A 22018-nucleotide genomic window follows, 5' to 3' on the forward strand; every position below is an offset into this window, starting at 1 on the left:
AAAAAGTTATTTATATCTTGTCATTTGAGCAAAGTGCTCCACCTGCCTGTATGGTGTCCCTCTTGCTATCAGCATTAAGGGCAGTTCCCTATTGGAATGAATTACTCTTTAAGTGACAGGATTTGGTATGGCTGAAGCCTTGTTAAATTCTGTAGGCTGCCATATTTTCTGCCCTTTACATATCAAATCTTACATTTAAGTTTTGGATAGTTTTAAAGTGCTTTTATCAGTGTTTTACAAAACTATCGAAGTAACAAAGACTACAAAGTAATGAAAATTGGGGTCTTAGTTCTGTAGGCTATAAGCAGATAGCTATTGCGTTGAGTTTGTCTTGAAACATCAGCTGATAATTTCAGCATGTCTTTTAGTTACCTTTTTCATTTCAAAGAAGAGTTGTTTCAGCAGGGTTTACTTATTTTGAACTCTTAGTACAGTAATAAAACTGTTGTGGAGCTTGTTAAGATATGGAGGTCAAAAATAACACCAAAATCTAATCCTAAAATTAGGTTATTATGCATTTTAGTCTTTAAACTTCTGAAGATTTGCTACTGTAACCAGTGATCAAAATGGCCCACTTTCTTGACCGTGGTAGGATGCTTGTCCTGTTATTTTCACAGATGTGTTGCTGAGGCTTTCACCTTCGGTTACTTAGTGCTGGTGAATCATGGTGCATGCAAAACTTCCTACAATTTAAGATTCTTCAAGGGGCTTTCCTACTAACAATTAGGACAATGAAGGAGTAAAGTACTAAACATCCATGTTAGTAATTGAAGGCTGTAGTTTGAAGAAAGCAAAATGCTAATAGTACATATATTAAAATAAAGAAAAAAACCCCTGTACATCTATTAACTCTGTCTTAGTTTTGCCCCAGGGTGATCAGAGGTTCAACGTAGACTTAAATAATATCTTCTAGAAACAACAAAGTAATGCACTTTATCCTCATCCTCTCTATAGAGTTGAAAGCCAGAGTGAGGTAGCGATAACTGAACAAAACCAGCCAGACTGCAGTGCTGAAACTGTTGTATTGGACTCTTCCATGGGTCCTACAAGATGAGGAGTCTTTGCTATAAGCTAAGCGATGGTGGCGTCTGGATTTAAATTGTTCAACAGTAAAGAGCGTAATGATGTTGAATTTCCATTGCAAACACTGAGATGATAACAACAAATCCCAGGTGCTTCTATTATGTTCTACATGGTATCATTTGGATTATGGTAACTTTTATTTCCCTTCTTTCTAAGGCAGCTAAAGAATATGGAGAATGAGTAAGCTGTTCTTGTGGGTGCATTGTGTCAGATTAGTTTTATGCTTGTTCTATTCTACGTAAATAGTGGGGTTTGTGCTTTTACTTTACAGTTGCCAATATTATAAACAGTTCTCTCTCCTTCTAGAAGAGGTTGTTTGGGCTCTAGAAGAGATGATGTACTCAAAATGGCTTTGTCTACCATGAGAAGGTGGTATTGGAAGTAATTAGCAGTCCTGTTAGTAGGACATAGTAGTTAAGAGAAAATGAAGAAAAAAATTAACTGTTCAGTAAAATCTGTTTGTCAGCAAAGCCAGTAGTTGCACAAAAATAAGTAGTAGGAGGCCATGAGCATCCTGATACAAAAAATGACTTGAAATATGATGTCACTGGAGTGTGGCTTTTGCCTTAAGGAGGCTGTATTCATGCCATTGTTCGAATATGCTGTAGGGCAAGTTTTGGAGCAGTTGTCAAAATAGCTTAGCAAATCAATTTAATTTCCCTACCAACACTTCACTCTGGTCCCTGCCTTTTGCTTTAGATAAGTTACAATTTAAAACTGCTTATCTTTTATTCTAATTCTCCATTATGTTAACAGTAGATTCCTGCATGAAGTGTACAGTACTGTGTTGTTCTGGAGGCTTTTATATTCCTAGTGTGCCAAAGTCACACACGACACGGATGACTTTTTTTGGAAATTACACTTTCTAAACCAAAAGTGAAGTTATACCTCTTTGGATAGCTTGGCAACAGCATTCTGCATGGTAGTGTTCCTGTAATGTTTCCATGGAATTGTTAGGACTGGTGTTACAAAAACTGTTTTTTATGGTTTTCTGCTCTTTTTTTCCTAAAGAAATTAAATTAACATGCCAAGTTCTAAAATTAGGGAGGGAGAAAGAGTAATTAGATACAGATACGGTTATCACATTTAAAGGAAAGATGATATAAATTTAATAAATATTATATGCAGTGAATGGAGAAGGAAGAGTTGGAGGCATTATAGCTTTTATTACAAACTGGAAATATCAGACTGTTTTTTAATCTGGTGGTGATCATCAGTGCGAGGTGACCAAGAGGAGTGAAATATGGTATGTGACTACTACCTGAGCATCTCCATGCATCCTTGTGAGCACGTGCATAGCTGGGAGAGGAAGCTCTTATCCCTCCTGCTGCTAGTATATAAGCAAACAGCATGAGGTCTGCTGGCCTACTGCATGGAACCAGCCGCTGAGGTTGTAAATAATTGGGATATCTTTCTTTGGTTTTCTACATGTCAGAACACCAAAAAATGTTGTCTTGCTTGGAAAAACTGTACAGTGATGCTCTAACAATTCCAAATTCAAATAAACTAAAGAGCTGGATAGGGAATGTGATATGGGTTTGCCTGTCGCGTACAGGACAAGAGTCCTACAGACATGTTTGAACAAAATCATCTTTACTATGTAATGTTTTATGCTTCACAAAGCTGTGTGGTAAGTTAAGAGCAGTGTATATGGAAACTTTATTCTTTCGAAGAACTGAACATCTCTGGAAGCTAAAACTGCTTTATGTTTTAACTTTGGATTTTACATATAGTAAGCCTTAAACTTTCATGTAAGCTTTAATAGGACAGGAGTATCTTAAACTTAACGATTATCCCTCTCCTTAAGGAGGCTAGCAGTGTGTTTGAAACTGAGTAAACATTGACCAAATATGAGCATGAAAATAGTGAGGTGCCTGAGGTCTGACAAAGCAAAGGAAACTGGTGATTGAACTGGTGGTGCATTCATTAGGAAAGCTAATGTAATTTGCTACACTTAATCTTCATTCCGTTTCTCACTGATATGCCTAAGTATGTACGTTTTCCTCTTTAACCTGGTGAGTCTTGTGGACCAGAAATGTCTTTTCTCTCTGATAACTGCTAGCAGTAAAGATGTGCAAACACAGAATGGTTGGTTTCATCCAGAAACAACCAAACCATGTTTCTAATAAATTGATCTAGGACTTCAGGGTTTTGAATATAGTAAATGAATGCCTGATTTTCTTTTTTTATCCACAGACATTTGTTGTTAGAATAGCAGGCTTGCTTATTTTTTTTAAATGAAAACAACTAAAAACTGTACAAGATGAAAGGAACACTATGAAATAGCAGTGATTACTTCTGAGAAGTGAAGTGATTCCTAAATATAGGAAACTATATATTTTTTTTCTGTAATCCTGAAAAATGATACAACACCCAAGGAAAACAACTTAACATGGAACTACAAAACAAAACCTCAGGCAGTGTCAATTTGTTGTTGCTATATGTTATGCAGCTATGCAAACAATCGAAGTCAGCTCCTGTGTAAGCAGTATGAGAACTTGTTGAGTTGGCCTTGTGTTCTGTGCTGTCATGCGGTCTTAAATATGTGATTAGCTGCTTTTGAGTGCTTTTCTTGATAGAATGTAAGATTGGGAAGCCTATCTAATTCAGGGTTTGAAGAATGGTGACTGAAAAGGGAGTGAATATGAAAAGGAGACAAGTTGAAAGAGGGATCTGAGAAATGAGGTAGGAAGGTGCTGGAGCCCCATAAGGCAGGAAGGAAATTCATGGATAACTTAATTGCTGCAATGTTGTTGAAAACCCAGCAAAAAGAAATTGAGTAATGAAACGTTACGTGTAGCTGTATTTCTGAAGGGCATAGTAGAATGGTTTCTACTGTTCTGTTTAGGCTCAAACGTTTTCTGAAACTTCAGTCAACCTTTTTCCCCTGACTGCTGCTTTCTGTCATGTCAGAGGATGAAGTTTTTGCTGCTGCAGCAGAAGTACCTGGAATACCTGGAGGATGGCAAGGTCCTGGAGGCACTTCAAGTTCTACGCTGTGAACTGACGCCTCTGAAATACAATACAGAACGCATTCACGTCCTCAGTGGGTAAGTGTTCAGACTTTGAGAGCTCTTTCAGTGGAATTTTATAAGGAATTCTATAGCTTTTTATAGCTGACGTTGTGAAAACTCAAACTGTATTAAAGCTACTATCCTGTTGATTAATAAGCTGTAGTGAGATATGCTAAAATGCTGAGTAAAGAAGACTATTCAGTAGACAATGTTCCATTTCAGATGCTTGAAAATAACCTGATTATGATTTACTTTTATGGTACTAGAACCCAAATTAATACATACACATGTATGGTCATCTGATCTTGAAAATTATTAGCCTGTTCTCTTATAATTGAATAAGTAGGTGGATATAGTTTGGCTTGTTCTTAGATGAAAAGAAGACACTTCTACATTCCCTAAAATCTGTTTGTGGTTTTCTTTCTTTTCCTATTGCCAATTTGTAGACATTTCTTCTGAAGAAGATGCGTGTTTGTGTGGAATAGTTCCCTGCCTTTTTTCCTATCGGCCTCAAGCTTAAGTCACCTATTTCCAGTTCATTAAGAATGTTATGCTATAGATCATGCTTAAAAGTGAAAAGAATGATTCCTGAAAGACTTGGTCTGTTGGTGTGTGTGCACTTTTTTAAACAGGTATCTGATGTGTAGCCATGCAGAAGACTTGCGTGCAAAAGCAGAGTGGGAAGGGAAAGGAACAGCTTCCAGATCTAAACTTCTGGACAAACTCCAGAGTAAGATGTTCTAGTGTTTAGAATTTATTCCCACCTCTGTAAATCCAGTATATCTAACATAATGACATATCCCAGGGGAATGACTTTAACTACATTTTTCAGTTGTGGGTTTTGTATTTCTTGGTTAATGGGGATGCCTTTAGGTGCCTTTACCCTTTGGTCTTCTGTATCTAACCTTTTGCTGTCTCTGATAAACTATTTGTAATAGGAGCTCTTATTTCTTAGCTCTGCTGCATGCAGTAATACTATAACTTGGTGATGAAATGTGCAGTTCGGGGGGGGAGGGGGGAGTGTTTTGTAAATGCCAGCTATACCGAGAGGTTGAAACTAAGTGTGGCCTATAACCACTGGTGATATTAGTACTGGTTTCTAGTGGTCTCAGACTTTCCTATGAATTGCGATTACTCCTTTCTCTTTCTTGTGGCTGGTGTAATACTATGTATCAGGGTTGTAAAACCTATGGTATTCTTTATTTTTGATAGTATTAATAGAGAATTCCTTAAACACAGCTGATACTGTTTTATAATTTTACAGATTTTGCTAAATACTAGGTTTTGAGTTAGCTTGTGTAAATGGTGCTTGTTGGTCAGGGCAACATACACTGTAACTACAAATACTTTGCATACAGCTCTGCTTTCCAGAAGTTCATGCTTCTAATTCTAGATGTATAGCTGTAAATTTAACAAGCTGTGTGCGCTCTTCTCCTGTAGTTTTTAAGCCTTATTTACTAAGGTCTCTTCCAAAAACACTCAAATCAAAATATGCTCTTACTTGTAACTTGTTTTTGATATATCTTTTTTTGTTTTTCTTAACAACTCTTTTAAAGCATACCTACCCCCATCAGTGATGCTTCCTCCAAGGCGTTTACAGAACCTGCTACGTCAGGCTGTGGAACTACAACGGGACCGGTGCCTATATCATAATACCAAACTAGATAGTAATCTAGATTCTGTCTCGCTGCTAATAGATCATGTTTGTAGTAGGTAAGAAACCCTTGCTACTTTTAAGACGGGCAACAGTATCTTTTCTTTGTCTTTTAAAATAATCTGATTGTACCTACTGTTAAAAGGAACATGAAAACTATTCTGAGTTGGTTTAACAGGAGCTGACTGGGAAAAGATGGTTCTCATTAAATGAAGGGGAGGGGGAGTAGAGAAGGTGTATGTATAAGAGATTTTGGTAGCTGGATATATGGAGTCATGGGGTCAGACTGAAGCTTTAAAATTTTAATCGGATGGGTATGAATAGAATATATTACTGTGCTAATCCTTAGCCACTTGTTTCTTGTAATTTTGGGCAGCCAATATGTTTATTCATCAGCACATGATTGCTGTGTTTTTTCACTGAAGAATCACTAGTACATTACTTATCCAGACTGTCTTGAAGCTTGCTGGAATGCAGAAAGCCTACTAAAGCATATTTCATGAAGTCAACCTTCAGCTTCAGCTTTTAATAGTGGACAGTGAGGTGCTTTTAGACACAAAGGTTAAAACAGAGTAGAAATGTGCAACTGGCATTTGTTTTACATAATATATAATATGAATGATATAAAGAACTATTTTCTCAGATTTGTAAGGCAGTAAGAATTGAATGTTTCTTATACCTACATATTAGCTCTTAAGACTATCTCGGTAACTTTTTTAAACAAAACTGATGCTGCTTCTGAATCTTCAAAATGCCATGCTCTGGTAGACATGAAGCAGGAAGATGTTTGTTTGTAACAAATGGCTGACTTGAGTGGTTATTCCTCATCCAGCAGAACTTGGCCAAGGACCTAGAAGCTCAGTGTAGCTTTTATGGAAAACTGCTGTGCATGGTGTAATACGGGAATGATGGCTAGGACACCTAGAAAATAAGGGCTGTATATGATACTACTATCTGTTTGTTCACGTTACAGGCCAGTGCTTGGGCTTACAGGTGAATTTTTTTTTTTCATGTTAAGGTTAGCTCACTGAGAAAGTTAAGTACTGATAAACTTGCTTATAGAAACTTTCCGAACTCAGCTGCTTTGACTTATGTTCTTGGGTTACTTGGAATCTGTTTTTAAAGATGCAGACTTCCATAGTACTTCACTGTAGCCATCTTAAGCTTTTAAAATTAATATCCTTGGTGCTTCATGTATTCAAGTAAGTTTTTTAGACTATTGTCTAGCTTGCAATTTTACTACATCACATTGTTGCAGAAGTTTTGTGTGTGTGTGTGTGCGCACAGACATTTGACTGTTCCCCATTTTAAGAGCTATTGGACAAGATCAGATACTGGAATTGTGGCTTCCCTACTTCAGAAGTGAGTCTTAAAATCAGACTAACAGAAAGAGATTTAACTCTAGTCTTTCTACAAGTCCGTAAATAACATCGGATGTTCTGTAGGGGTTTGATGTGAGTAATCACAAACCCCAAAGAGCATTCAAGCCAACTGTATAGAGCATGGTTTACTGAAGTTGGACTAGCTAGAGCCAGATATAAAAGATACTATATGCAACAAATCTGGACTTGAATTTCACCCATCTGAATGTATTTGCTGACATAAGTTTGGCCATAGTTGTTTTTTTGTTGTTGTTGGGTTTTTTTTAACCTAATGTGGTACTTCCTAAACTTGCATATTTGGTATGTATACATATATACATACTCACGAATACTTTAATTCCATAAAAAACCACTTCAAAATAAAGGCTTCCATTCTGTCCTCAACTCAACCTATTGTACCTACCTATTGCAGGGGTCTGAGATCAGTATGTGGTGCGCTGTACATGCTGCCATGCTTGGGCATAATGAGGTGAGTTAAAGACAGTGGAAGCCAAATTTTGATTAAACTGACAGAAGTAACAATAGTCTGCTAGCTTAGACAATTTAAGTTCTGTACTACTTAAATGATAGAACACTGACAACTTTCCCTTTTTTAGTTGGAACTAATCTGTTTTGGACTTCTGGCAATATTTTGATCAAGCATGCTTGAATTGCACTAATAGGTAAAATGTTTAACTAAACCTTAATCACTTCATAAGACTGGGAGATAAGAGGGAGAAACTGCTGGGAATGAAGGTGAGGGATTTCATCTTATCGTGCCTGAGATTTTGATAATAGAGAATTGATGCTCTTGGGGGTGGTCATTTTTGGTTTTGAGAGCCTTCAGTCTAGTTGGGTGTTTTGTTTGTGGTTTTTTGTTTTGGGTGGTCCTGTCCCCGTCCCCCCCCCAGTTCTTTTGGTTTGCTTTTGTGTAAATAAACTTCAGTCTGAGTTTACAAACAAACAAACAGTGAAACCCAAATGAGAGGTGAATGCTGCTGCTTTCTAGGTACTGGTTTAATGTAGCATTTTTGAAAAAGAACCATTGTGGAAGTTGAGGAATAAATCTTCCATTGTATGTATAGGGAATAAAAAAGTAGCTGTTTTATTTAGAATTTTGAACTTCTGTAAATACATCAACAGGTAACTTTATTAGATACTTTATTTCAGTATCCGAACAACATGATTCAAGTGTGTGAACAGAACAATTTGCAATGAAACACTTCAAAAAAGGAAAAAAAGAAAAACCTTTGAGCTACAATAATATCTAATTACTAAAACCAAAAACTGTTAGACAACTGGTTTTGGTTTCTTGTTTCGAGACTGCTGCTGTTTCCTTCTGCAGAAGGGTTATTTAATGTATGCTTTGCTATCTGTGAAGTCGAACTTGCTGGATTGTATGTTTCATTAGTTAAGTGACGAGAACTTCTTGTGAGAGCACTCTGATCTGACTGGATTGTGAATAGCATAGTTCAGCATTGGGATGTGTCTGTAGCAGCTATATCAACTGTGCCTATTATCCTTTTTAGGAACTTAAAGGCCGCCTTACTATGAAAATTGTGTACTCCAGCATTATACTGCTTGCTTTTTATGTCTGCAAAACCTCGACTGCTTTTCTTAAGCTTTAAAATACAAGCACTGTTAGTTCTATATTTTTTTTTTTTTTAAATGAAATATGCTGGAAAGGCTTTCCTGGGACACAGTGTGCCCCTTGTACTTTGTATGAGTTATGGATAAAGTTTCTCGCCTTCTAGAGCGAATTGCTGCTCTGAGGAAAAATATTAACTTATTACAATATGGCTAAATAATAACGAAACACTCTTCCTGTAGGTGCACATATCTGTGTAAGGGCTTGCCTGCTTCCCTTTAGACTTCAAGGAAAACAAAATCTTCCTTCATGGGTGGGGCTTTTTACCTTGGGCTCAGTGTTGTTCCAGTGGCAACTAGACAGCTCCTGGTCAGCTTAAAACAGGAGCAGAACAGACTTGTGTTTCTCTATAAACGAGTAAGTAGACATACCCAAGGAAGCCAACTACAGATACGTATATCTACATTTTGTTTCTTCTCCTCTACCATAAGACAGGAAATGAGGGATGTATGGTTGTTTCATCAAGTGCTGCTTGATAGACTTTAATCATGGACTAGGAAGCATCTTCAAGTAAAAGAAAATGAATCAAGAGGATATAGACACTGTATTAGGCAGAACTTTTTCTAGCTTCTGGTACGAAGTAGTTTTTCAGGTGTCTGTCAGCCTGGCTACCACCGAACTGTATTTTTAAACACAAATTTAAAGGAAGTAGGGTTTTGGTTTTTTAGGCCGGTTTGTCTTCAGTGATAAGTACAACTGTACATTCACAGAGACTGGCGTCGTTACATTAGTACCATTGTGTCCCATTAGAGTTGTGTTGCCCTGTTGCACTGAGCACCATAAAAGCTCAACATAAGACTAAACCCCTTCAGGATCCCTGCAGTTTAAGAAAAAATGTCCATGGTTAGAGACCGGCTTTTAGTGCATGTGAACAATGAACTTGTAGTTAACTGCAGTATTACTTATAAAAGCAGTCATCTGCTGTAAAAGCCTACATTTATTTTAGCTTAGGTCTCAAATTCTTATACGGTGGGCAAGCTGTAAATATAACAAAACTTGTCTCCAGTTCTTACCTAACTTAATAGTTTGACTGTTAGTTTTTCCTCAGTGTGTAACTAGAAGATTAAATATTAGCTCTAGAGAAATGTTCGACTCATCTCCTTCTGTATTTTATCATATAAATTTTTTTTGATAAACACAGTGTTCTACAAAATAACGTAGATTTTGTGAGGGGAAAACAGTTCAAGCTGAAAGCTCATAATGGTATCGTGTTAGTTATGCTTAGCCAGCATATGTGGTACTCTGCAAAGAAAGTGAAAAATGGCACAAAGTGAAGGCAAGGAAACACCTAACTTATTGCAAAATCACATTCAAGAAAAACAAGATTATTCTTTTACTCAACTTTCATGTAAGAATCACTTCAAGAGATTTGGGAAGATATAGCTAAGTGAATTAGATACTTACAAAAAACTCACATGTAAATAAAACATTGCACATAGCGTTCAAAGAGGTTTGGACTCCATCTTTTTCTACACATCATAGAAGTGTATAGTAATAAGCCGTTACGCTCCTAATGAGGTCAGTTTTATTCCAAGTTATATGAAAGCATAACAAATTATGTGAGTGGAATAAGAATAGTTCTAAGTTCTTACAATTAGTTACAGTCACTTGGTGGTGTGAGCTTTTTACCAGATAAGACACTCCATTCTGTACTTATTTAAAGCAGCTGTTGATAGGCAAATTTTCCAAGTTGTCTGGTCTTACATTTAAATAAGTTCTTTGTTTTTTACTAGCTTGATTTAAAAAAATCTCTTACTTCTTTCTTATTAATCTGTGAATACATCCCTTTCTTTTCCCAGGAAACAGTTCCCATGCTATACACAGCAGATACTAACGGAGCACTGTAATGAAGTGTGGTTCTGTAAATTCTCCAATGACGGCACTAAACTAGCAACGGGATCTAAGGACACAACTGTTATTATATGGCAGGTTGATCCAGTAAGTGTGCAACATGTTAAAATGTGTATGACTTGTCTTTCCCTTCCCTCTCTGCTTTCTCTTGCTGGGATGGTTTGATTTTTGTAGGATGGGCTAACACGTACTGTAGCCCGCTGACTAGGGTATTTCTCTGGGATGTAAAAGGCTGAAGATCACGGTCAGTGTAAGTTAGTGAAGGAGGACATCTGAAAACCCGATTGCTGAGTGTGAGGCTTGAACTGTTGGCTGCTTTGGGGCAGGAACTTTGTGTGTCCCTAGCCAGTACCATGGGGTAGAGCCTGCTGGTGCCCTCCAGGGGAGCTTCTCAGCTTGAAGGCCTTGAGAAGCGTTAGGTGAGAGTGGAAGGAGCATGGCAGTGAGGAACCTTTCTTCTAAATCACTCCTACTAAGAGTACTTCTGATCTATGTATGTGACTAGCCCCTTTCTGTTATCTTGTTACTACTAGTACACTTGGATTTAAATACTCTGTCTCACCATTTCCTACTTTATTTCTGAATAATAAAATGGTATGTGCTAACCTGAAGTTGTATCAGTATACCACTTCATGCTAGTTGCTGTTGTAAGGTTTGCCTTGGCTTGTGATGAACATTTAAGCACTTGTCAGAATGCACTGACACATGGGAGTGTACCCATCCATTTTCTTACAGACTGCAGTTTTAGGTTCTGATACTAATATGTGGCACTGTTTCTCTTATATGAAATACGCCACAGCTACAAGATTTATCTTTCCTACCTGTATCTATTCATATGTAAATAAAAAGATTGAGCAGTGAATCTAAGACTGTTTTAATTGACTTATAGAAGTGATATGAAAGTGTGTCCATATATTTCATAACAATTGAAAACTGAATAAACTTGAACATATGCACACAATATTTGAAGTTGCTAATGCTTGTAAAACACTATCAGAAATAAGACTCTAATGTGTTTTTTAACCGCACAACTGCAAACTGGTATGCTAAGTGGAAGATGAAAGGTTTTTGCAGTTCCATACTAGCTTTTGGTAGGATTTGAGAGCTGAACTTCATCCTTTTCTTCCGCTACAGGTTAGGAAGCCATGTAATTAGTCCTTTGTGCTATTAAGAAGATGGGAGAACTTAAAACCCTGTTCCATGTGTATAGTTGTTATATAGCCCCTGAACTAACAGCAAGTGCTATGGATTTTTCAGGCATAGAACTGTTGTGGTTGGTTTGTCACTGGAGCCACTGTGCTCTGGGCCAAGATTAGCAGCATAAGCTGCCTTCTATTTAGGAAATTATCTGTATTTTTTGTTTTTTTGTGGTTTTTTTTAATCACACAGAGTAATTCTAAGTAAATTAAGGATCAAATGTTTTTGCTGTTGACATGTCACTTAATTGTAGAGGTACATCTTCCTTTTATATTGATGGGTTTTAACACCCAACATCTTGATTAGCACATTTTATAGTGAATTGTTAGCTAATATCTGGCTAATCAAACCAAATAAATGTTTTGTGAGTGTGTTAGACTAACTCTTTTGGCCAAGGGTTGCTAAAGGAACAAACTCCAATAAATAGTTAGTGGGAAAGCAGCTTTGTAGAGTTTTATCTTCTGTATATGAGTACTTAAAACAAAAAAAAAATGAAACCCTCTCAAGGAGGTGGATGCCTAAATAACATTAGGCACATAACTCAAATGGTTCATTTTCATACTTGCCAGAGCATGCTTCTCATGTTTCCTGTAGCAGTTGACAATGTCTCTCGAACCGTAAGTTTAATCAGGTTTTCAATGTTTTGGGTATTTAGAATGATTCTAATCTGTATATTTAAACTACAAGGAAACATCCATCCAACTCTGGGCGAGTGATGGGAGAACACTGTTTTAAATGAACAGGATTCTTTTTGTACACACACTTCATGGGTGTGAGAATCCTCCATTTCTCCCTTTTTCTTCATGAAGTGTAATGACACTGCTTTCATGTGTTTTCTTCATTTCATACCATGAATTTCTTATTTCTTTTCCAAGACCCAGCTACGTGTCTAAACTTTCTTAACCCATGCTTCTGTTTTCATTTTCATTTGTTCATTTCAAAGTTCTCATGCAGACTCAGCAGCATTAAATCATGTCTTGAGTGAACTAGGTTTGTGTGTGGAATGCATTATTTGACCCTGACTAAATGTGGCAGAATCTCTGGAGCACAAAGGATAAGCGCAATAGGTGCATCACCTTGTCTGGCGTGCATCTTCTTTGACAGAGCTCTCCTTTAACTTGTTCCTTATAGAAACTTTTTTTTTTTTTTTTTCCTTCCCCCTGCACTTTCTAAAAAGAGTTGACAGGTTTTTGGCTTTTCAGCCAAGGAGCTCAACTACTGCAGACTTAAGTTGATACCTGAATAGTTGTTTCTTCTACATAACAAAAATCTGGGAAGCTATATGTAAGGGATAGAAGTGCTAAGATTTCTTTTGGTGGTGGGTGGGAAGCAGAATGACTGAATTTGGGGACATTTTCCTGAAATACCATTGACTGCTGTTTTAGAGCAAAACATGGTAGAGCAATTTTGCTGTATTTGGAGAGAAGTAGGAGAGCAGCATGAGAGATAGTAACAGCCACGAAGTCCTATCATTAGAAGAGGAGTATCCTATGTATCTTGCTCCTCATGAGTCTCAAATGTGATGCAGAAGTGACAGGCTACTTTAATCCTGATGTAAAAAGAAATACGTCAGTCGCAGGCAAGCTCCAGGATGTGAGATAATGTCAGACATAATGCAGTTTCCTTGCAGATCAGTTTAGCTACAGGCACAGCAGTGTCTAATGCAGACCAGGAGTAATAATTAGAATGGAAAAGGGGCCTTGAGGAGGTCCATTCGTTTGCCCCTCTTTCTCTGTGCTTTGAAGATTATTCTTCACCCCCTTTCTTTTGAGGAATTTAGTTTTTCTAGCCAGCAGAACCATCAAAGCTGCAGGCTGGCTGAGAGTCATTAAATCTCTTGCAGCTGATCCCAGGAAACAGTCCTTCATGTCGCTCTGTTCCTCTGTTGACCATGTTCTTTCTCTTTAGAATCAAGAGTTGCTCTGCTGATTAATACTAAAACAAAAGAAAGAGAAGGGACAATTGGGAAATCAAGCTACATTTTTCAAACAAGTTGTTATTTTTGAAGGAAAGTAGGAGGTATAAACATCCCCCATGCAGGGAAAAAAAGGGGGGGGGGGAATTTACTTGCCCTTTTCCAAGAGGCTTCACAAAAATTGTCAACAGTAACAAGCTCATTTCTACTTACTGTATATGCATGTTGTTGTCAAGAGTCAGTGCTAGTACTGTATTGAAGTGTGTTTCTGTATTTAGGAAGCCAGTGTATGGTTGTTCCACAGTATCTGGCTGTACTGTTTATTTTGAAAAGCTGCTTGAAAGTCAAGTTCCTCTGACAAGGCAGCAGTAGAACAGTTGTAGCATAAAGGTGATACAAGATACTCTGCGTGAGCGAAGTATGCTTCATTCACTAAAGCTGGCAGAAAAGATGCAACAGCTTGCTGTGGGCAACACTTCTGAAATAAGAACACCTCTCAAGGAAGCTTTTAAAAATATCTTTATGTAAAACTTCTTTCTTGAATGGCACACACAAGATACATTCAAGTTTATAAAAACATTGGCGCTTGGAGGTTTTCCATTCTCAGCATACATGAAGGTTTTGGTTCTCTGTTTAACCATAACAGGCTTCCAGCATGTCTTTACTTTTAAGAAAGTAACTTAATTCTGTAAGATGTGGATAATAGTACTTCTGTATTCCAGTAGATGTAGAGAGACCTGACACTACAGAAATCTTCTATACTAAAGCAAGTGTAATGTAATGTACAACTCTGTACGCAACAGTATTTTGCAAGTTCCACATTCAGAATCGTGGAAGACTAGAACAAAAATACCTACAAGTGTTCTTGTTTTGCATGTTGAAACTTCGAAGCTTTTATTTTATGGTCCTACTCTGTAAACTAGCAATTGCTTTTCCGGTAAGAACCTATTCATGTGTCTTGTAAAGTGCAGGTGCCAAGTTGCACAAAGCAAACTTGCTGTGCTATACTTGGACACACTGTATATGTGAAATCTAGTAGGCGTTCATTTGCATTGTCTCAACAGAATCTCTCTTGTTTCAGGATACTCACCAGCTAAAACTACTTAAGACGTTAGAAGGTCACGCGTATGGTGTCTCCTACATTGCTTGGAGTCCAGATGACAACTATCTTGTTGCCTGTGGCCCAGATGATTGTTCTGAGCTTTGGCTCTGGAATGTACAAGTAAGTGGTGACTAAGAGTAAAAAAAAAAAAAAAATAAAACTTTGTGGTCAGCCTGCTGCTTTTGTTTCAATATCTAAATATGTTAAGCATGAAAGAAGTCATTTCTACAAACTTGTGCAAAGGTGTGAGTGTAAGGAAGAGACACTGATCTCCCCGGCCCTCCTCAATTTGAAAAAATGACTATGGCAGCCTACAAATTCTGTACTCAGTTTGTACAGAACTGAAATTAGAGTTCAAGTCTAAGTGCCTGGGACTGTGCAGCAATTCTAGTGTATCTGGTTACTGATCATTTCTGAGAAGGGATGGCATAAATCCATAGGACCTTAGAGAGCTACTGAAGAGAAGAACAGTTAATTAATCAAGAGAAACAGGAGGCAGAATTATCATCTAAAGGGAGCACTTGGTCATGGAAGTTTTTAACAAGTAGCAAAAGTGGAAGATATTTTTGCTTTGTGTAACCCTCCCAGTGATGTTAGTGGAAGATCCACAGAGGCTTAAATTTATGGTTTCAGAACTTCATCTTTCAGTCAGCCACTAGGGCATTTTGCCATTTCCTCCATGAATTTGAAAATCCTTTTCTGCTGTTGGTTTTTATGGGCACTTGAGTTGATATAAAAGCTTCCCCTGCCTCAGTTGTGGGCTGTATAGTCTTTCTTGTGCTGCCTTGGACTCTGAACTAATTCAGTTTCCTAAAACAAAAATGTTCCTTTTTTTCACCCTTGGAATACTTTTCTTCTGTTTAATTGACTAAATTGGCTCAGTGAAGAGCACTACAGCTGGCACAAGGGAATAGAGAGAAGCCCTTGCTGTTTTGACAATGGTGTGCCACTCATTGGCACTCTGTCTTGTGAAACAGTAGCATTATAAGCTAGGGATGATAGCTAAATTTTGGCATGGAGAGCTCCAGCTCAGGGACAGAAATGTTCTAAATACTCTGACACTCCTGGCTCTTTTCTAAAATGTATTTTGTCATACCTATTTTCTTTCAGTGTCCTTCTGCCTCCTTGCTTTCCATGTTTGGGTTTTTTTTTCCATTTTGTATTGCTTCTCTATCTTGTATATGTTCTTCCAACTTCTTTTAATTCCTCTCTTTACTCATAATCTTCCAGCTCTCTGACACATCGACTAATCCATCTCTCTTGATTTGAGGGACAAAAGAAATTGTCCCAAATCAAGTCCAGGGTCACTGGAGATGCTGAAGTAGTTCTGCCTTTTTATTGCATTATTCATAGATTTGTGTTCCTTCTTAATAAACGTGTTGAAATATATGCACTTCCAAACACTATGCATGTCAGATAAAATTATTTGTGCCTTTTTAGGAAAGGGTTCTGGTATACGGCCTTGCTGCCTTTGTTTGTTTTCCAGACTGGGGAGCTGAGGACAAAGATGAGCCAGTCTCATGAAGACAGTTTAACAAGCGTGGCCTGGAATCCTGATGGGAAGCGTTTTGTAACGGGAGGTCAGCGTGGACAGTTCTACCAGTGTGTAAGTTCTCTGCATCTGTCCCATTGAAAACAAAGCAAGAAATGAAAGTTTTGTCACGGTCAAATCTGAGGTTCATGTTTTTTTATGTGTGTACACTAAAACTTCTTATCCTTTGTAATTCAAAGAAGCAATACATTAATGCTCATATTTCAGCAGCACTTCTGTACGTAGCAGTTAGAAGGTTTCAGGCATCTTCTGTCTGCCTAAAGGAGGATTTGTGGGCTGGGAATTTTTTTCTAAGCTGCTCTAGAAAATACACTAATAAAAAGTAGTGCCTTTGTCCATAAATGTTGTTTGTTCCACAGAATAGTCAAAAACCTATGTCTGTCTTAATTTTTGCATACTGTCTTTGCTTAGTGTAAACACAAATTTGAAATCCTCGTTACTTGACTAGTTTTGATTTTGGGTGGTAGTCCACAGTCTCACCCTACCCTTGATTATTTGTCATCTGAACTGGTGCCCAGAATAATAGTGCAGTATGCAAACCTCACTCACTGCAAAGGTGAGCTCTGTGACGTGACATAGATTGTACACGTCACGCACGAGAAAATAAGTGACAAAAGGGATTCTCAGCTCTTCAGGGCAGATATCTACAAAAGCCCTTGGTTAAGACAGCCAAGTCCTAATTCATCAAGTCCTCTCTTTTACGGGGTAGGATTGCTTTCTGTAGCAATTGTCTGAACAGAAGGTGAAAGATACTTGTGTCACAACTCCTCAAAAATCTGAGACTAACAGTTCAATTTTTTATCTTCCTTTTTTTTTTTTTTCCTTCTGATCAGGATTTAGATGGTAATCTCCTTGACTCCTGGGAAGGGGTGAGAGTACAATGCCTTTGGTGCTTGAGCGATGGGAAAACTGTTCTAGCATCGGACACACACCAGCGAATTCGGGGTTATAACTTTGAGGATCTTACAGACAGGAACATGTAACTACCTCTTTCTTTGGTTTTGAATTCCTGGTTCTTAGTTTCAGAAGATGATTAAGGAAGGGTTTGTGGGGCAGGATGGGAAATAAGTTATTAAAATGCTCTCAGTTTTAAAAGAGGAGGAGAATAACATGGGACAAGAATTAGTGAGTTCCAGTTGCAGCAAGAAGCATTAGATCAAGTATTAGAAATAACTTCTTGAGCACTGGAGTAGGCTTCTTGTGGATGTTTTGACATTTCTGTCACCAGGAGTTGTCGTCTTCTCAATTCCTGGCATATTTTGGTAGATACTGCCTTGAAGTTAGGAGTTGGATTGGAGGTCTGAAGTCCCTTTTGGTCTTGGGATTTGTCATAAGTATAAGCAAACTATTACAGACCTGGCTTGTACTGACCTAGAGAGACAGCTAATTTCAAATTCAGAATTGTCTTTCCCTGATAATATTACAGAGACAGGACGTGCCTTTTGTCTTGGTATTGCATCATTGTTTGGTTAAGTGTACTCTTAACCCCGACGTCTCTTATCATTTCAGAGTACAAGAAGATCACCCTATTATGTCATTTACTATTTCAAAAAATGGCCGTTTAGCTTTGTTAAATGTAGCAACTCAGGTGAGTTGGTGATGATAAATGGAAATGCAAATAACTCTGCTTGCAACTGCTACCTGTTTTTAAGTATTTTTATACGAATTGGAATGTTTGATATTAACCAGTTGTTTTTCATGTAATATGAAGGTCTATAATATTTTCATAAATATAGCATGGCCTTCTCTGACAAGAAGGCAATCTTATTCTTGAGACTTATTTTTTTTTATGACTGATTTATAGTCAAGAGTTTCATACTATGAAATATGTACTATTAAATGTTAGGATCTGCCGATCGCATTGAGAAGCCAGATATGGCAAGGATTGTGGCAGGTTGACATGTTTGGCGGTGTGAGAATTAGATTTTATTTGTTTATTTTGCCTTTTAGAACGTTGCGTAAGAATAGGAGCTTTCAGAATGGAAGGGACCACAGACTGGAAGTTTAATCTAGTAATTTGGTATATCTTTACTCTCTTGATCTAGTAAGAGTACTGAAGTTGGATGAAGTAATGTACTTCGATCATGCTTGATTTTTTTTTTCAGTGTTTCAGAAGAATGCAATGAATAATGTTTAATGATAAAATAACATTCTTTATACTTCTTATTCCCAGGGAGTTCACTTATGGGACTTACAAGACAGAGTTTTAGTGAGAAAATATCAAGGTGTTACACAAGGATTTTACACAATTCACTCGTGTTTCGGAGGTCATAATGAAGATTTCATCGCGAGTGGCAGCGAAGGTAACATCATTCCCTTTTGTGCAGAAAACTGGAACACTGTATCCTTCCTATATCTTACTTTTATAATGTTGTTGTTTAGCAGCTGTCATCTATAAAAGCAAGCAACTGGTTCATTAAGTAAGTTTGAGGAGCACTGAGATTGTGGCATACTTCAAGAATTAATTGTGTGCTAGCAAAAAGAATCTTTTGAGAGGATGGTAGTAGTAGAAAGCATTAATGAATCTTTTTGTGTTGCTCCTCTAAAGCAAAAGCATCTGCACAGTTTTAATTAGAAGTGGGTGGGGTGTTCTTAAGGCTTTTTCTTCTTGTGGTATGATACTTAGGCTTATGGTTTGAATCAAAAATACTTCTGGGGAGTGCTTCATTTGCCTGTTGAAGACATAGGTGTGGTGAGGTTATTTTAATTTCGATAGAGTCGTCAGCTTAATTACGGAAGGAGTAGTCTCAAATTAAGCGTAGTCTCAAACTAAGCAATTGTTGACATAGTCTGGTAGGGTTTCTTGGTGATCAAAGGCTTTGTGGTATGTTTTTATTGAACTGTCTGTGGCAAGAATAGAAATTAGTTAATGGTTTATATGTTGAATTGGTTCAGTTTTGTCACTGATGTAGTGCCATCACCTCCCATGGAGGTCACTTAAGATTTAAGCCTATGCAGGGCTAAGAATTACACTTGGAATATGTAAGCAACTGCTGTTAGTACTATGTAACTCACAGCTGTTAAGAAGTAAGGTTGGCCAGGGCATTACTACTATTCTTTTCTGGAAAATACTGAGTGTGTCTGAAATAAAACCAGATTTTGCCCCTTGACCAGACCCAGTGGAATATAATGACTGAAGGACAGCACCTCTAGTCCTCCAATCCGGTGTGAACCTCTTCCTGGTTGAATAGGGTTCTTTGGTTTGGGACCCGAGTACCAGGAAGTTCAGGATTTATGTTGAGCCATACTGATGTGTAGGTGTAGATACTACAGTGCACCAGTCCTTTTTTCCCCCTATTTATTCTTTATTATCTTAATTGTCTAAAAACTACTGAGCAGTACTTGAAACTGATGGCACCCTATTTAGATTTGGACTGTCGGAAGCTGTTGCCTCTTTGCCCTGAGTTATTGCAAATGTGGCTACTAAGAAAGTCTGTGTCTTAAAAAAAAAAAGCAAACAAAACAAAAATAACAGATCACATTGTCATAGCCTTTTTAAAAAAGTAATAGATTGATTATGTTGTCATAACTTCTTAAACTTAAGGTATGTTTTCAGCTAGGTGGGCTTTTTTCTAACACTTGCATCAATAGGAAGAAAACGGAGGTCTCTTTCTGAGAGGAAAATTGACTGCTGTCTTAATCTAGCTAACTTGTTTTTGCCAAAACAAAATACAGGCATTCTGACAAGCACCAAAGTACTGGTGTTTGTTTAGGCTTTGCTTCTCCCAGACAGCAGACACTTGTGTGTCCAGTGTTTAAGCAGACAGTGAATTGTGTTGTTTGATGAATAGCATGGATATGTAGTCTGTTGAAATCGTTAAGTGGAATGTAAACACAACCAGAACATTTGCATCAATACAAGTATATATAAAGGTGGTGTACTCAAATGAGCTGATTCAGCAGAAGACAATTGAGTTACCCCATGGTTCCATGATGCTATACTAGCAGGTAGGTCAGAGAGCAAGTTTGTTTTGTAAGGGGTTGGGAGGAGGAATAGAGGAAGATTGGTTTGTTTACTAAGCCTTTAGAATGACCTCTATGTTAAAACCTTTCAAACAGATTAAAATACTTTCATTTGATAGACGTAAATACTGGGCTTTTGTGTAATACTAGTAATACATACTTGTTCGGTTTGTATAGCTGTTTGGAATATGCCAAAGACATGCCTAGAGAGGTCAACCCACAGACTTGTGAAAGTCTGCTAGTCTACAGTTGGGGGGAAAAAAACCCACCCACCTTTAGTCATTTATTCTTAAATACAGTTTGTTATAAAGCAGTAACACCGCTCTAAAAATTGCATTGGAGTGTCTGACCAGTTCACTATTCTATTTCTAACATGTTGCTAGATGTAATTACAAGCTTCCTATCACAAAATAAGATCTGTAGGGTTGTTTACTCAATCTACTTTAACATGTACACATTCCTATCTTTAAATACCACACAAGAGTTAATTGTTGTCAAAGAGTAATAGCTCACAATTTGAGACATTAAGCTTTGTTGCCCTCCCTCATTTGCTCTGTTTGCACTTTCACTGGAATGTTTTAGGTCTTTAGTATAAAGATATATTTCGTAAACTATAGAGCTGTGAACTTATCTAGTACTCAGCAGCAGGTGGTGGTTGTAAATATTCTGCCTTAGTACTCATGACTTTATAATGCACGTACTAATCTGTAAATATGATTGAGGGGAAAAAAAAATCTGCAAGACTTCCTTTTGCGTAAGATTACAACTCCATATCTTTAATTTAAGAGTAGCTTGATTTCTCTCTTTAGCCATGTATTGGCTTATTTGCATTGCAGTCAAATGTTTTTCTTCAAATACCAAGTGTAGTAGAATTGCAAGTGTTAAAAGGGAACGTGCCTCTTAGTGGAAGAGCTTTACCATATTCTTCTGATCACTTTTAGAAGAAAAATTTTTAGTGCTATTGCACATTCAACAGACATGGGTTTTAGACGTGGGTTTTACAATGTTAATATTTTGGGTTTTTTGTTTTGTTGCTGAGTGCTTGTGTGGAAGTGCTACTTGATAGGACAAATCGGTCTGCGCTGAACAATTTCTCATTATGTTTTTTTAAATGCATATTTTATTTAGATCACAAAGTATATATTTGGCACAAGCGTAGCGAGCTGCCCATTGCGGAGCTGACAGGGCACACACGTACTGTTAATTGTGTGAGCTGGAACCCGCAGATTCCATCCATGATGGCCAGCGCCTCTGATGATGGCACTGTTAGAATATGGGGACCAGCACCTTTCGTAGACAACCAGGATATTGAAGGTAAAAAGCGGGGATGGGGGTGTGTGTTCTCTAATCACTAAAAGCTTACATCAAAGGCAGCTGGTTTGGTGGATTTTCTTTACCATAAATAGGATAGAAAAATGCTTTTAACTCTTGGGTTAGAATCATTACTTTTACCACAAAAGTAGTTACTGATTTTTTTTTATGTATGGCTGTTGATTTTTATCTAAGTTATTTATGTTTGTGGAATAAAAAGGAAACAACTGGTATTTCCAAAATGATACTCAAATTTCTGACATGGCCCTATAGAAAACTAAGACCTCAGGATTATATTAACTCATTTATGTAGACTTCTTGCCTCCAATGCTTGAAGTTTAATAACATGCAATATTAGTAAAATTTA

At 37.5% G+C, this 22018-nt stretch overlaps 1 protein-coding gene across 6 annotated transcripts in view; it reads left to right on the plus strand.

Annotated features, from left to right (window-relative positions):
• The window catches only part of WDR26 (WD repeat domain 26), a 29310-nt gene that overhangs the window by 5390 nt on the left and 1902 nt on the right, over positions 1-22018 (plus strand). For 3 of the 6 annotated variants that reach the window (XM_087773652.1, XM_087773648.1, XM_087773649.1), the window contains exons 4-14: positions 3997-4133; positions 4730-4827; positions 5654-5810; positions 7546-7602; positions 10560-10698; positions 14805-14945; positions 16312-16431; positions 17211-17356; positions 17887-17965; positions 18551-18680; positions 21469-21654. In XM_087773652.1, the coding sequence (XP_087629778.1) occupies positions 3997-4133; positions 4730-4827; positions 5654-5810; positions 7546-7602; positions 10560-10698; positions 14805-14945; positions 16312-16431; positions 17211-17356; positions 17887-17965; positions 18551-18680; positions 21469-21654 (1390 nt within the window). Of the gene's footprint in view, positions 1-3996; positions 4134-4729; positions 4828-5653; positions 5811-7545; positions 7603-10559; positions 10699-14804; positions 14946-16311; positions 16432-17210; positions 17357-17886; positions 17966-18550; positions 18681-20250; positions 20326-21468; positions 21655-22018 lie in introns of those variants that run through there. The other 3 variants (XM_087773653.1, XM_087773651.1, XR_015708016.1) reach the window with 2 other exon arrangements.

The sequence above is a fragment of the Nipponia nippon genome, unplaced genomic scaffold (genome assembly GCF_047370975.1).
Source record: "Nipponia nippon isolate SJK-2023a ecotype South Korea unplaced genomic scaffold, ASM4737097v1 scaffold_4, whole genome shotgun sequence".
In the NCBI taxonomy this organism is placed as follows: domain Eukaryota; kingdom Metazoa; phylum Chordata; class Aves; order Pelecaniformes; family Threskiornithidae; genus Nipponia; species Nipponia nippon.